Here is a 16,026-nt window from a genome sequence, read left to right as displayed (position 1 = left end):
TCGACGACTCCTTGGGAGAAAAACTCCCTTCTCCCAAATGACGGAAGAGATCAACAATGACCCAAGATTACAACGAGTTCTCCAGAGGATCGAGTCTGGGGAGATTTGGGATGATAGCACAGAAGTTCCACAGCAAGACGATCGACCACAGCCGGGACGTGTCATCAAACTTCACATCTGGGGGATGATTTCACAGCATGATGCATGTCCTAAAACCATCTTACATGAAATCCTGGACAAACGCCGCTCTCAGAAACCCAACCAAGTTGCTGCTGCACGGCTGGGCCTTGACGAGGGCTTCTTTGAGGAGATGGATCTAAACCCCACTGCTGCTGCAGAGCCGTCAGCTTTAAAGCACATCAAGCTTGTTGTAATTGCAGTTGCGAAGGACAACTGAGAGCAGAGTGGAAAATTAGTTTCCACCAGTTCCTATTTAGATGTACAATGTTCCCCTTCTATATACAGTGTGATATTGTTTTTGTTTTACTGTTGTGTAATGAAACTAAATCTGAAATCGACTGAAATTTAAAACATTGTGCAGGACACTGAACTTAAAATTGAAGAAGATTTCACCGAGTCTGTCCAGCACACATCATGCCTGCCGTCTACTTGGCAGGAAGACCCCCGTCTCCGAATTGGTGGAAGAGATCAGCAAGGTTACAACAAGACGCGCGACCATATCTGGGGGATGATTTTACAACACGATGCACGTCCTGAAGCCATCTCAAAGTTATCCTGTACAACTGCTGTCTTCCTAAATCTGTGAAAAAATGTTGGTGCTGCACAGCTGGGCTTGAATGATGGCTCCTTTTTGCTGCAGAGTAATCAACTCTAAAGCACATTAAGTCTGTTGTAATTGCAGTTGTGAAGGGCAACTGAGGGGAGAGGAAATTAATTTTCCATTAATGTTCCCCCTCTATATGTATAGTGTGATATTGTGCTAGCTTTAGTATTGTGTAATCAAAGTATTTCAAAATCTGAAATGCATCCGTTTTGAAATCTGACAAATAAAACTTTATAAAGACAAACTGATTTTTGCTTTGTCTGTTCCACAATAATGACTTGACTAGTTTAGTCCACGGGTTTTGCTCTTTCAATCCAGGGATTAATAATCTGGCTAATTTTAGATTCAAATATTAACAGATGTTCCATTTAAAACAGCGATGACTAAATATAGTTTTAGTGCAGGGGAACTAGCTGACAACCTGGCAACAGCTGCCTAAAGCAAAGTGAAGCTGACATTAGGAACGCCACGTGAAACGCCACACATCATCACAGCAGTGCTCATTTTAAGCTCTCGTAGTAGAGGATGTTTATTTTTATGTCTATTATGTAATGCAGCAACACGACTGGAGAAAATTGACTTTTTCATGTATAGGTGAACATTTTCTGGTTGTCTATACAAATACCAGCATTTAACCCAACAAGTGACTATTTAGGAAGCATGTAAACCAGGTTTTGTTCAGAGCTACAGTTCACAGGCTTCCCATTAAATGCATTAAATTGTGATCAGAATTACTGTTTGGAGTAGCAGCTGTGAGGCTGTTCTCACTGAAAGCATGTCTGCTCAAATTTGTGTATCAGAGGCAGATTTCTAGAGAACTAAACTCATTAGTCACATGAAAGTAAAGATAATTAATGCAATTAAATAACATTACATGCGTGTATTTTTAGTTTTTTGTTGTTGTTTTTTAGCTCGGAGGCACTGGTGACAACAACTGCATCAATTCATTAAAAAAAGAAAAAACAATCTGTCAAACTTGAGAAAAAGCTCCAGTCTGACCTCATCACAGTCGAAGGCAAAAACGAGACATTACAGCTGGGAAATTTGAATCTTAAAGGGGCTGTAACTCAGTCATCAACCATCCCATAGTTACTGCATCACATAACAAACTAGTTATTTGTAATTCATGTGTCACATTTAAAAGTCAACTACAACTCAGTAAAATCACCAAGTTTATTGATCACTAGTAACTGCAGTTAATTTGTTTCTGTTTTGATAACTTGATCATAGCAAGTCTGTGCTGATGCAGCTGATTACAAGTCAACATCCTGCAGTTAAATAGATGGAGCCATTTTAGAGTGATGAGCTAGACTTGTCTATTTTAATCAGATGTCTGTGGTGGCTGCGACCTCCTCGTGTTGGTTTTGAGACATACAGTTTTGTTATTCACACATTAATACCAAAACAAACTATGAGACAAAAAAGTGGTAAATCCTGACAAATGACAAGCTGGAGGTAACATTTAACACTCTTAAATAAAAATAAAGGACCAATGTGATCAATGACTTTTATCTGACTGGTTAGTATTGACGTGGATTTGATTGTTAAGCTTTATTTGTAAACTGTTAAACTACAGCAGCATGCATGTTTAATATATACCTGAACTCTCAACTTATCTTTCAGTTCCAGGAAATTCTCCGCCTTTACTGTGAGACATTTTACATGAGACTACAAATAGGTGAAACAACAAGCAGGAGGAAGTGAGTTCCATTTGTTGTTTCAGTTTGAGCGGTCTGGGTCACTGTGTTACATTTAAACAGCGTTATACAGATATACACATTATACAAGGCCAAAAAACAACAAGCCTTGAATTTAAATGCGTCCGCAGACAAACATGCTGCTCACCAGCACAGTGTCGGTAACACCTACTCTGTACTCTCCATACGAGAAAACTTGTTGACACAGAGGCTGCGATACACATACCAACATGGTATTTAACCAAGTTTTTACCACAGAAATGAAGTGCAGTAATTAAAACTTTTTAAGATGCTGCACATCAGATGGAAAATTATCAACAACAACGACAAAAGTGAAATTAAAAGCTAACTCTGACATCTGAAACATCATGGCAGGATCTGAGCAACCATTTTTATGCTCCTCAGATTAAATGCTCAATGATGTCGATGAGTAATAATGTAAATATAAAATGAAAAGGACTTTGACAGGATTTTGGATAATAATGGGGTTCATTGAACTCCAGAAATAAAACAGTCAGTAGAATATATAACTACTCTGTCACAAATACAACCAGATCACAGAGAAGGACGTAAAAGTAGTAGGGGGGTAGTTGTAGCTCAACTGGAAGGTTGGTGGTTTGATTCCATGCCAAATATGCTAACCCCAAGTTGCTCTCCTATGCACTGGATGGGTGTGGATGTTAGACAGAAAGTACTATGTACTTATGTTGGTGTGAATGGCTGAATAAGGGATATTGTATAAAGTGCTCAGGTAGAGTAGTAGTAGTAGTAGTAACCACTCTATTTAGCATTATAAAATACAGTTTTTAGGCAATGATTTCACTCTGTTCTAAATTGCTGAAATGTGTGGACAGTATATAAAAAAGGCTGTAATTCAGTGAATGGCACTGAAACACATACTATCACTGCAAACAGGCAGCTTTATCATCTCGTTATGCCCCTCCAAACTCACAGGCTGGTATCGCTCACATCAAGACAATAAGACTAAGCCGGTGATTCAGCAGGGATCCATGTAGGGGCGCCGCAGAGTGAAGACAGAGATATGACTATATAGACTATGATGACTAATACCAAGGCACAATGCTGAAGAGAGAGATAGTAATACAACAGCTGGGAGCTGACTGTGACAAAATATGCATATGGGCCTTGTCCAACTCAGTAAAGTACTTATATTAAAGTGTTCTAATTAAGCTCTGTGAATATCTCGTAAAAGCATTAACCTCACTAACTGCAGAGGGGATTTTAGTGCTTTTACACTAAAGAAAAATGTGAAGCAGGGTATGTGAATGCAAAACAGTTTTTCTTTTCTTTTTTCCCTAAGCTAGCTCTACTTGTCATAAAAGCTGGCTGACACAATAGCTACTTACTGCTTGCAGCACACACAAATACCAAAGACTGACGTGCAATCAAACAACTGACACACTGACGCAAGCGATTACATTGACCTTTTCACACAGGAACGCACATAATCAAATAGCTGCAGACGGTGTTAGAGAGATACTGACGGGAAACGTAAGAGAAGGTATTACATATCAATCGCACGGCAGTAGCATGAAGAATTCTCATATCACGACATCTAGATTTACCACTGCACAAACTATAGAGGAGCTGCCAGTCCACTGTTTACTGCCATGTATCACACAGCAGGCTGGAGCCAGAGCTTCGTTAGGAACACTCAGCACTACGAGTTGCTTCACTTTGTATACATGACATCTGATTAAAGCGTTTTATATCCCACACCAAGTCTGACTGTGATCCCGGTGGAGGAGCCTTGATGCTGATTTGTCCTCATCTAGCAGCGTGATGACATCTAAAGCACATGATCAGTTTCCCTTACTGTAGTCACAGTATAGTTACAGTTGTGTCATTACTTGTGCTACAAGGTTCCTCAGTTATCTGCACAATAAGTGGGAGAGAGAGAGAAAAAAAATCATGCATGCCTTTTCCACGCTGTGCACATGTAACGTAGTCAGCTGATTTCAGTTTGTGTTCAGGGAGGAGGAAAATAGTGAAGCAATGAAAAACTGAGAATGCGACAGTAAGTGCAGACTATGTCCAGGCCAGAAACAACTGCTGATAATACATCAGCCTGTTGCAAGCAACTGCACAGACAGCTAACGCAAAGCTAGCAGTAAACAACCCAGAGTGATGTTAAAAGTATGACCCCCACGGCCAGCAGTAAGAGCCTCTTTACGATAGGGAGTGTGTCAGAGAGTGCAGCCAAAGGGGCATACTGGTCACTGCATGTCGGGACATGTTACAGAATAACTCAACCCTCATGTAACTAATTGAAACAGTAATAGCATTAGCTTTCTCTGCTTAAGCACATTAAGAGTCACTGAATCAGTGTGACACTGGTCCAACCACACCCACTAGCAACTCTATTGTTTCTCATTTCCACACAACGACAGGGAACTGAGAGAGTACAGAAGACTACTTTAGATGCAAAAGGCATCATAAGCAGAATGATACACTGATCTACTTTCGATCACACATTCCTCACTCATTCATCACTCATGTCAGACCAGTTCTACATAGTCTGACGTGAGCGAAAAAAGCAGCAGCACAAATGATCCACAGAGTTTCCCTTCATAGCTTGTTATGTCAGCTTTAGCCGCAGTGTTTCGAGAGAAGCCCTGCTGACATTCTTTTCCATTACAGCCTCACGCAGAAGAGCTGTACTGCTGTGGACCTGCTTGGTACCAGAGCCAACAACAGCCAACCAATCTCCTCCCCTCTGTGTCTTCTGCAGTGAAAAACATGTCCATTTGTTACTCAAATTCTTTCAACCCTAAATATGTACTCAAGGACTACGGTTTTTCAAACATTAGTTCTAACTGAACTTTAATTTTTTCGATTTAAAACATATTGGAAACTGTGTCAAGTGACTGGCTAATACAAATCAAACCTTTACTCCTGTTGTTGCTTCATATTTAACAGCTCTACACTGTTGAACTGCCCCAATGATTCGAATGTGGGGGGGGAATAATAGTGGAAGTGCACTGTGGTAAACTGGTGCAACCCCATCCCCAAAAAACTGGGATGCTTTGGAAAATATAACAACCCAAAATGTACTTGAAAGCAATACAAGGACAACGTATCAAACGTTTAAAACGTGAAAAATGTTTCCTTATTTCCAATTTGATACCAGCATTCACTGGGAGAGGGGTACGACTGCTTGTGCACTACTGATAAAACAAATAGTGGAAAATCTCACAATCGGTTCATCAACGCAAACAAACAAACAAAAAAACTTGAGGATTTCATCATCTCCGGTATATAACATCAATGAAATATTAAGAAAACCCAAACTCTGTAATGAAGGCTGTGAAACACTTGATCGACTGTGGCCTATAGCATTGACCGAAAACAATTCCAACCTTAAAATTACACCATGTGCTCAAAAACTCACCGTCATTGAACGTCACTTAATGCATCCATGACTGCAAGGTAAAAGTAGACTGGATAAATCAGAGCCAGAAACACATCTTCTGTGGGCCTGAGTTTATTTAAGATAACTAAGCAAAGTGAAAAACTGTCCGTGACGATAACCAATACATTTTTTTTTAAAGATTCCTTTTAGAAATCATAGCTGTTCTCTGTGGGCTTACACCAGCATCTGCGAATGTACCAGGGGAAGGTGAATTTACTTCTGAATGGTATACGTAGGTTTTGCAGACCTATATGTTCCCACCCAAACACCTTTCAGGCGAGACATTAATTATTTTAGCCAGACAATGCCAAACCACATTCTGCATGAACCCCAACAACATGGCTCTGTCATAGAAGAGATTCTAAAGTGGCCGCCTGCACATTCAGATCCATTTAAATTTTGGTGCATTACGAAATGAAAAACCTGAAAAAGGAGAACTTGTGTCATTAAGCTTCTGAACTCCTTTACTGAGCAAAAATGGACAAACATTTAAGTCAATTCCATTTTATTAATATAGCGCCAAATCACATCAAGCGTCACCTCAAGGCCCTTTACATTGTAAGGTAAAGACCCTACAATAATATATAATAACAGAGAAAACCCCAACAATTATATGACCGCTTATGAGCAAACGTTTGGTGACAGTGGGGAAGAAAAACCCTTTTTTTTAACAGGAAGAAATCTCCAGCAGGACCAGGTCAGGAGTGGCCATCTGCCGCAACTGGTTGGAGAGAACAAAGGAAGACAGGATAAAGCGTGTCTCTTAGCTTTCAAAACTCGAGCAAATGGCTCGTCCGGTCTGAAATGGTTACAGAGCTTGTTGATAGGTAGTAGGAAACAAGCAGCTAGCCAAACGCTGTCAAAACAGCATACTTAACCAGAATGCCAATAATGCTGCGGCTGACCCAGATTATGACCCACCACGACTTACAGGTTAATGAACTGTGTGAAGTAGGGCTGGGCAATATATCGAGTTTTTTTAAAAATATCGATATATTTTCATACGAGATATAAGATGTGACAATATCGTTTATATCGATATAGTCTATGTTACGTTATGATTATACTTGTGGAGCCGCAGGTTTGCCTCTTTCGTCCACTTTTGTCTCTACGCAACGTTACTCGGCCTCGCCTCTCCTTCACTGAACACAACTCCCCCTCCCCCATAGCTTCACCTGCAGGCAATGACAAGATGAAAGCGGAAAATCTCCGTTAGCGAGTTACCGTGCGTGGGGCTGGACGGCGTCAACGTGTTAGCGAGCTAACCGCGCTAACGACATGCAGCCAGGAGGGGCTGCACGGCCTAAAACCCTTTCATTTTCTCAAAAATCGACAATGCGCCTTATGTATGAATTCTGGTTGTGCTTACTGACCGCGAACCGATTTTATGTGGTACACAGCGCTCAGCAATCTGTCAAAAAATGTTTTAATATGACTTTGCTAAGCTACGGAGCTGCACCGCTTGATGGATTGTCGGAGAATTACGGCTACAGAGGAGGAGCCTCGCGGAGTGATACGTACAGTGTGTGTATAAGGACCACAAATGGCACCTGTTCAGAGACGTGGTGCAGCTGTGAAATCTGTCTCTTTGTTATTATGCTCAGCGTCTATTAGTTTACATTTTGACTGCACAATTGTGAGCTTTTTGTTATGCACAAAAACAACATTGTTTTCTTTTATTTATGGACCATGATTATTTAATAAATGCTGATAATTTATTTTTGAGTAATTTCTTCATGTACATCTATGCTGTATATAAATAAAAGTGCCCGTGTGACATCTGGGACACAGTGTGACTAAGAACTCTCTTTTTGTTCTTAACTTATGGCTTTAAAAAAAAAAATCGAGATATATATCTTATATCGCCATCCAGCTAAAAAATATCGAGATATGAATTTTGGGTCATATCGCCCAGCCCTAGTGTGAAGTACAAAAAAGAATGCGAAACTTTGCTTGTCATTGTGAAAATGAAAGTGTATTGAGAAGTTGACATGGGTGACAAACAGTCAAATCCAGGACGAAACTAATGTCATTCACCACCAGTCGAAAGTGTTTTCACTCAGAAGTATAAAAACTACGTGGTGAGTAGTAAATACGGTCACCAAAAGGTTGAATATATGTGAACGTACAAAAAGAGCCAGTAAAACAACAAATGTGACCTTAAGCAAAAATTGGGTGAAGACCCACCATGTAGTTACTGTGTATGTGTTTCACGTACACAACCTGACCAACACTGTAGGAGGATTAAGGTTGGGCGATATTTAAAAATTTTCCAACTGGCATTTGTCAGTCCAGTAAATGACGACAGGCGATATAAACTGATTTGCACATTTAGAATTTATACGTTTTGTTTGGAGGGAATATTTTACCTTCTTTTCTTGTTTGTTTCAGTATTAATATAGCTACTTTTTGGATTATTCATTTATTTATTTGAGATGCGCACAAAAGACTTAACTTTACGTCAGAGATTTTTTTTTATTTTATGTTTGCTGGAAGAGACATTTTGATTTTTACCTTTTTGTTTAATTTTGTATTTGTTGTTTGGTCGAGTGTGTGAGACAGATAAACACTGAAACGGCCTGTGAAAAAGAAGCCAGTTACTCTTTGTTTCCCTCGCCACCATTGTGGGTTTTTTAAATTTAAATAAAATGTTTTAAAGCAGCGCTATTATTTTTTCCGTTGACTGCTTCTCTTAGCTTCAACCAACATTATTAGCAAACTTACTTATGGGCAAAAAAAATAAATCGGTCACACGTTTAACAGTTGATGTTGCACCATTCCCATTTATAGAAAATGTTTGCTTTTGCCTCCGCGCTGCAAGGATTCAATAAACTTGGGGAGGTCAAGAATTTTGTCAACTGTACAACCACCCAACCTACCCAATTGTTTTGCGTGGCCAACAATCCAAAAAGTATTTAGCGGGGCAATCGTGGCTCAAGAGTTGGCAGTTCGTCTTGTAATCGGAAGGTTGCCGGTTCGGTCGTTGTGTCCTTGGGCAAGAAACTTCACCCGTTCACTTCACTTGTTGTTTACTGGTGGTGTTCAGAGGGCCCAGTGGCGCCAGTGTCTGGCAACCTCGCCTCTGTCAGTGCGCCCCAGGCAGCTGTGGCTACAATGTAGCTGCCATCACCAGTATGTGAATGGGTGGATGACTGAATGTAGTGTAAAGTGCTTTGGGGTCCTTAGGGACTAAGTAAAGCACTATACAAATACAGGCCATTTAAGCTGGATTGGAAATTTAAGACAAGCCAATCCAGAGCCACAACAATTCTAATTTAGCAAACAGCAAAACTGGACAAAACTAGATAAAAGTCTAATCACTTAGTATGCATCACCAAAATGCAGGAAAATGTAATAACATAAACTGCATTTAAACACACGTGACAACAGAAACAACTGAACTTTCAAATGTGGGCTGCTGCACTTCGTAGTTGGACACCTAAGCAGATGAAAAATACCTTGACATCTCGGTGGATGACATTGTTGTCGTGGCAGTAGCGTAGCGCCTCGAGGATCTGTCTCATGTAGTGACTAAGCGGGGGGGGGGGGGGGAGAAAGTGCAAGGTCATTGTTACATCAGAGTTATGTGTTTGTGTAAATCATGGTTGCAAATATTGATTCAAATAATTTTAAAAAAGCATCAGGAAGCCTTTCAGGGAAGTAAATCAAAGCCATAAAATCTCACCTGGCCACGGCTTCACTGTAGACAAAGCCAGCGTCTGCCCTCTTCACGATCTCAAAACACAGGTCCGCTCCATCCATACTAACACACACAGAAATTAGAAAGAGACTCACGGTGAGAGAGGGTCAGACTAGCATGAAGGTCAGGCCACAAATACAAGTAAGAAGGAAAGGCTATTCTTATTAAAACTTCAAGTGCTGCGCTTCTTTGTGATTGGCTGTGAAGGTGAAATGGGAGAAACAGGTCAGTAGCAGTAATTGTGTTTAGCGTCTGCGAGTTGAGGTAGGCACAGCTGGACCAGCTCGCCTACATGTAGCACAAAAAAAGCTGCTATGATGCTGGTAATATTTCTGTAAGCCTCTGCTATGCTTCAGCATTCTCTTCTGAAACTATTAAGAGTTAGGAAGTAGAAAAGTGTATTTCATAGCACCATTATTGGGGGAGGAGATAGCTCAGTAGGAAGATCAGGGGTTCAAATCCTGAGGTACCCCTGAGCAAGGTACCGTCCCTATACTCTGCTTCACTGAGTGAATGGGTTAAATGCAGAGAGTAATTTCCTACAGGGGATTAATAAAATATACAAAAACATTTTACCTAAACCTTATTTGAAACCCTGAGGGAATATTTAAATACAGTAAAAGACCCATAAAATATTACTATAAACAGATAAATACGGAGATAAATGAAGCCGATCTTATCTCATGAAAAAAGGTTAGCTCAGCAGGTCAGAGTACCCCACCAAGAACATCAAAGCAAGTACAGACAGTATATAAAAGATAATATGTAGTCAGCTATACAATCGGACCTGTGATCTCGGTGAAGACTTTCCTGATTTGTTTATGGTCTCATTCACCAGTTTTAAATCGTATCTATCACTCGATGTCCTATTTAAACTAAAACGAAAGTGAAGCAGGTCGTGATTTGTCGCCTGGCTACTTTTTGACTGACAGGTTGCAAACGTATGAGCATGCTGTGAGTTTCTCAGTCAGACACATCGTACACTTAGTACATCTGATTCATATAAACTTTAAACTTGACGGTTTAAAATGACCGTTGAATGATGCTGTGGTGGCTATGTCCATCTTTTGAATACAGTCTACGTTTTTGCTGTATTTTCACCTACTTTTTCCTGTGTAGAACGTCTTCTGTTTGTAGTACTCGACTTTTCTGAATGTTTGTAAGTGTTTATCCAAATATTAGAATTCTACTTGATGTCAGGGATTTTTGTAACATTGAACAAGACATACTTCTTTAATAAATGAATAAATAAAAATTAAATAATATAATATAAAGAGGCTCCACTGCAAATATTCACAAACCGCTTTGTAATAAATAACTCAATTGTATTTTCAGGAGCCTCTGGATTGAATCTCCTGTCCCAATAAGGGATTTCAGCTCCACCTAAGCCATGTTGAGCTGCCCTATCAGTTAAACCCATAGCCATATAGACTAAGAATTCAAGGCGTGTCATGGATTCCATGTTAGTGAGTGCTACGCTCCACAAGTGACTTAAATTTCATCTTCAAATGGTAAGCACGAGGCTCTGAGGAGACTTTGTGCCTGCCAGTTTTCTTTTCTTTGTCTTCTCCATGGAGAGACTGCACTAGAAAGTATAAGAGGAATGACGAGCAGTCTGTCCATGTCTGCATCAGCAGACAGTCTCTGGTGACTGTACCTAATGAGCAAATTCTACGCAGTCAGTGTTGGGCCTCAGGTAGTTTGGATCAGTGACTGGATGATGACGTTGATAAGCTTCAAGCAACAATAAGAAAATAAGAAAACTTATGATTGTCAAATACTTAGGAAAAACAACAACTTGCTAGACGTATAATTGAAGGATATAGAGCATTACTGGTGGCGTGGTGTAGCAGAAATACTTCTAAATGTAAAAACTACCAGAGAGATGGTGATCAGCTGTCCCACAACAGCCTGCGTCTATCCTGGGACAGCACATCAACACACTGTACTGGAAGACTAACACAGAGACTGTACAGAAGAAGGCGACGAGCCATCTCGATTTCCTAAAGAAGTCAAGATTCTTGAAAATGTTAGAGATTTTCCATCAAACTGCTGCGTACACTTTGCTGCAGTCTGCTGAGTCTGCATCAGAGCAGAGATGTAGAGGAGGACACTGAACAAACTGATATCCATCACGGATAGTCCTGACAGCCTTCTACACCACTCAGTGGACAGTCAGCACGTTCTCTAACAAACTGATTCAAGGCTTCTGAATATCTTTCATATCTCATTGAACAACTCTAACAAATATCAAACAAGAACTTCCACCAATGCAGCTCACACTCTGAACAGTATTTACTTTTAGAAAAACGTTTGTGAGTAGGTAATGAATAATAGGTAAAGATTTGTAAATGACTGGATGCCAATAACTAATAACTTATTATTATTATTTAATATTACACTAAATTATGTTTCTAACTAACTAGGAAAAAACACTATGTTTAAAGACAAACTTTATACAGTATATTCTATAAGTCAACACCACACTTGCAAGAATCATAGTTTTTATAATATTTTTTTGACCATTTTTAACCAATAAATCATGAAGCTGACCTTGAAGATCTCAGTGGATGTAATGCACACACAAATAGATTGTTAACATGAGCCCACTCTACACACCTACAAAGTTTGATCAGAATTCATTCAAACATTTTTAAGCTCTCATGTTTACAGACATAATAACAAATACTACCAAAAACATTCAGTCATGTCGAGCAGCCTAACAGTGAATACATCCTTGGAGGAGGTAATGACTCTTACACGGGTGTGTGTAGTGAATTTTTATTCTGTTTCTGCTTAGTTAACTGTGAAATACATTAATATTTTTACTCTGATTTTACTGCCTTGTATTTATTTAGAGTTTAGATTAGATTTAGTTCCTGGTTTGGCCACACTGCATTCTAATTTATTGAGCTACATACTGGTCAGCATATTTAAGCTATTTGTTATACTTTTTTTTTTAATCTGCTATAACCAAATTTGTGAACGGGGAAATTATTTCCAATAATTGAAACGATTTCCCAAAATCTGGTATAAATAAATTGCATCTTAGATTTTCCCATTGAACAAGAGGTTAGATCACGTGCTCTGACATCACAAGACTAGACTTGTTCTGCAGCTTATGCATAGAGAAAACAGGCAAAACTCCATATTGGTGCACATTCATTCTCTTGAATGAATTTGGATGGGAATGAGTGAAATGAAGGATTTTTGCTGACTGTCACATAAAATCGGTTAATTTTATAGTCTACACGCTAAAGCGAGGTTCAGTTTTGTAAATCATAAGCAATCATGTTCTTTTCACAGTGATGATAGCATTTGCATGGAGCTCCCCACTATGATCCAAGTGTTCAGGAGGAGGAGCTGTTGCTGTAATGGTGATGCATTCATGAAAGCCCTCTGGAGGGATTCACAATAACAGCACGGCTCTAAAAACAACCGCTCCTCAACCGAGCTGAAACAAGGCTCCGGCCACAGCGTCTCAATGCACAGGAAAGCGGTGCGCTCGCGATCATTAAGCTGCTGGGAGCAGACTTTAAGGCAATTAGGCCTTTGCGCACAGGCTCAGTCTTCCTTAGGTGGCTGTTTTAAAAAAAGAAACACACACATATACAGATGATGGAATGACAATCATCAAATGCACACAACTCGCACACAATTGCAGCCAGGCCATTTAGCCACAGCTGATCCCGTCTCTCATAATTGCTCTGTTCCCAATTACTGGAAGCCTATTCTTTATTGTCACTTAGTCTCTGTGCCAATTAAACAGGACTCTGATGTAGGACTTGGCTACAGCACATCCATATTTTTCTGCACTCCTATTACGCACCACGTTCACATTTTAGCCTCTGTGATTAGTGAGGAGTGAGACCTGAGAAAAAGAGCGGCACGAGGCCCTCCACATTTATCCACTGCATTTACTCCCATATCCATTCCCCTCTCCAAGGCCCGTAGCGCTCCGATATCTGCCTGTGGTCTCATGAGCGTGTCAGTGTGTGTATGTGTGTGTGTGTGTGTGCAAATGAGCTCCAAAAACCATGAAAATCTCTTTAAATGGCGCTCGTCTGCATATCCTTGAAAGTTTTCTCCCGGTGCACCAAGCCATGTGATAGAACTACGCACGAAACCCGAGCGTTCGCCTGCTCAGCGATAACAGAATTAAATGATAAAGGAATTAGTTCTGGAAGAGGAGAAAGATGAAGATACGGAGCAGGCTGGGAGGAGCTCCAGGGGATGATGCAGCTCTTGGAAAAGCTGGAAGTAGCAGCAAGTGTGAAATCTTAATCTCATCTTTTTTTTCTCCCCCCTCCCCTCATATATATATAGACTGCACTCATCCTCTGCACACTGCCCCCCCACAAAAAACCCCTCATCTAACAAGCTTTTTCATATCAGCTTTGATTACATAAAACCACTGCAGGGTTCACTTTCTCTCCACGCCCTCCTCACACTGTCATCCTTCTGCTCTGTGTCCTCTTTCCTCTGTACCATCCCCACTACGCATTCTCTTACAGATGTGCCCCACTGTGACACCCGTCCCCCATTACCTATCTTCAGCCTACATATGTGTTGGTGTGAGGAATTTTGTGTGTGTTTGCTGAATCACAGCCTGGGACTTACAACTCAAACACCATGTAGAGCATCCCATCTGAGCTGTAGGTCTCCAGCAGCTCCACAATGTGGGGGTGCTTCAGCATGTGGCAGATACTGGCCTCCCTCTTCAGATCTGAAAACACAGAGAACAGACAGAGAGAGAGAGTTTGGAGATGAGCAGAAGTGGTGCAGTGTTGTATACAGAGTGTAACATTAGGCCAATACTTTTTGCAGCTGAAGACAACTGTGCATTTAGGACAGGGGTGTTCTTTTTATTTCACTAAAGGCCACACTGGGTTCAACTTGAGGGGGGAAATTAGACCCCCCGCATCAAGAGCAAGACACACAGTATTCAGCTTATTGATACCCTGTGATTCCTTTGAAAATTACACCACCTCGCGTGCAATTCCATCCAACCAGTCAGCTGCGTACCCTCAAGTAAAATCAAAGCATTTTGTAAATCAAGTCTCATATTGCCCTTTCACAGGCCTGAAAGTGACAACTCAGTAGGTGTTGGTTTTCATTAAAAAGTAAAAATGAAAAACTCTTTGATCACATATTTCACATGTAATATACAGCCTAACCTTCTGCCCTCAACAGGCTGCACAGAAACTTTCTGAAGCCTGTGTTTCCTGCCCACGACTCCAGATCTCTGCTGGTGTGCTGATTCTAACATCAAAAGCATGCAGCAAATGATGATCTTTAAAAACAGAGACCGTTGCGTATGGACACATGGATCTCTCTGTCAATGTGACTGATAGGAAACTTTTCTTTAAACACTTTACATATCTAAATATGTAAAGACAAAACAAAAGACCAACAATTATTGACTTTGCACATCCTACTGATGCGCAATGTACATTTCCCAATTAACACCAGTTATCCTCACAATTACGTGTTTCAGGCGTGGGTGTTAGCTCCCGTGACAAGCCCGTTTCTGAATGTGCACAGCCTACATTCTTGATGAAGTCAATTTTGTTGTGGGTGCCTGAGCTTGACTGAGGGCTCCATTATAACTGCCATGTGGGGCCTGGCGAACGGCACCATGTGACAAAGTTGACTGTAAACCAATTTATAACTGACGTCACATCCACCGTCACTGCCACCTCTCCTTTGATGACACATCAACACAGAAGACAGAATTCTCTGAAGCAGTCTTGGTGGTTACAAATTAAAAAAATTAATACATTTTTTTAAAACTTTAAAATAAAATAAAAAATGGTTTGAAGGTGTTGTCTGAGTGGCGACACCTAGCCTGGATAAATGGGATGGCGTGTGTTAGATGTAAAAACTGTGTCAAATCAAACATGCAGATCCATCTTCTGTGTCGACTCATGGAAAATAAAGGAGTAGCTGTACTACCTAAGAAGTACCATTTAAGTAGAAGAGATTTTGCCCTCTGGCCACGCTAATTTAAGAAGAACCTAGTCTTAAAAAACGGGATATATTTTACTATTTTCTGTCACTTTTATAATACTAGAGTGGTGACTGTTCTCATTAAACATTTCCAAGTTTTAGGTGGCATCAGTGTAGTTACAACTGATGTGAGCAGCAGGTGGCTGCCCCTCCTCTATCGGTTCTGCCAATCAAAAGAGAGGTTTTCCTTTCCACTGTCACCAAGTACTTGCTCAGAGAAGTTGGAGTTGGATCCATGTTCCAGTTCAAAAAACTCCTTAGAAACTTCAAAAGGAAATACTCCGTTTGGTATAGGATTGTTGTCGGGACAGAACGCACAGGAGACGCCAGTCACCGTTAGCTCGCTCGGACATTTAGCTGCTCTGTTGTCATGTGGCTTAAAAGATTGATGATATGATCTCAC

The 16,026-nt window shown here is 40.5% G+C and overlaps 1 protein-coding gene across 12 annotated transcripts in view; it reads right to left on the bottom strand.

The window, feature by feature from the left end:
- Positions 1-16,026, bottom strand: part of caska (calcium/calmodulin-dependent serine protein kinase a) — a 176,034-nt gene that overhangs the window by 80,057 nt on the left and 79,951 nt on the right. For all 12 annotated transcript variants that reach the window (XM_080902399.1, XM_080902400.1, XM_080902392.1 and 9 more), the window contains exons 3-5: positions 14,235-14,340; positions 9,600-9,677; positions 9,373-9,445 (exon numbers count right to left, since the gene is read on the bottom strand). In XM_080902399.1, the coding sequence (XP_080758525.1) occupies positions 9,373-9,445; positions 9,600-9,677; positions 14,235-14,340 (257 nt within the window). The remainder of the gene's footprint in view (positions 1-9,372; positions 9,446-9,599; positions 9,678-14,234; positions 14,341-16,026) is intronic.

The sequence above is a fragment of the Rhamphochromis sp. 'chilingali' genome, assembly GCF_963969265.1.
Source record: "Rhamphochromis sp. 'chilingali' genome assembly, chromosome: 14".
Lineage (NCBI taxonomy): Eukaryota > Metazoa > Chordata > Actinopteri > Cichliformes > Cichlidae > Rhamphochromis > Rhamphochromis sp. 'chilingali'.
Note: the sequence above shows the minus strand (reverse complement) of the source record. Positions and strands in the feature narration are given on the sequence as shown.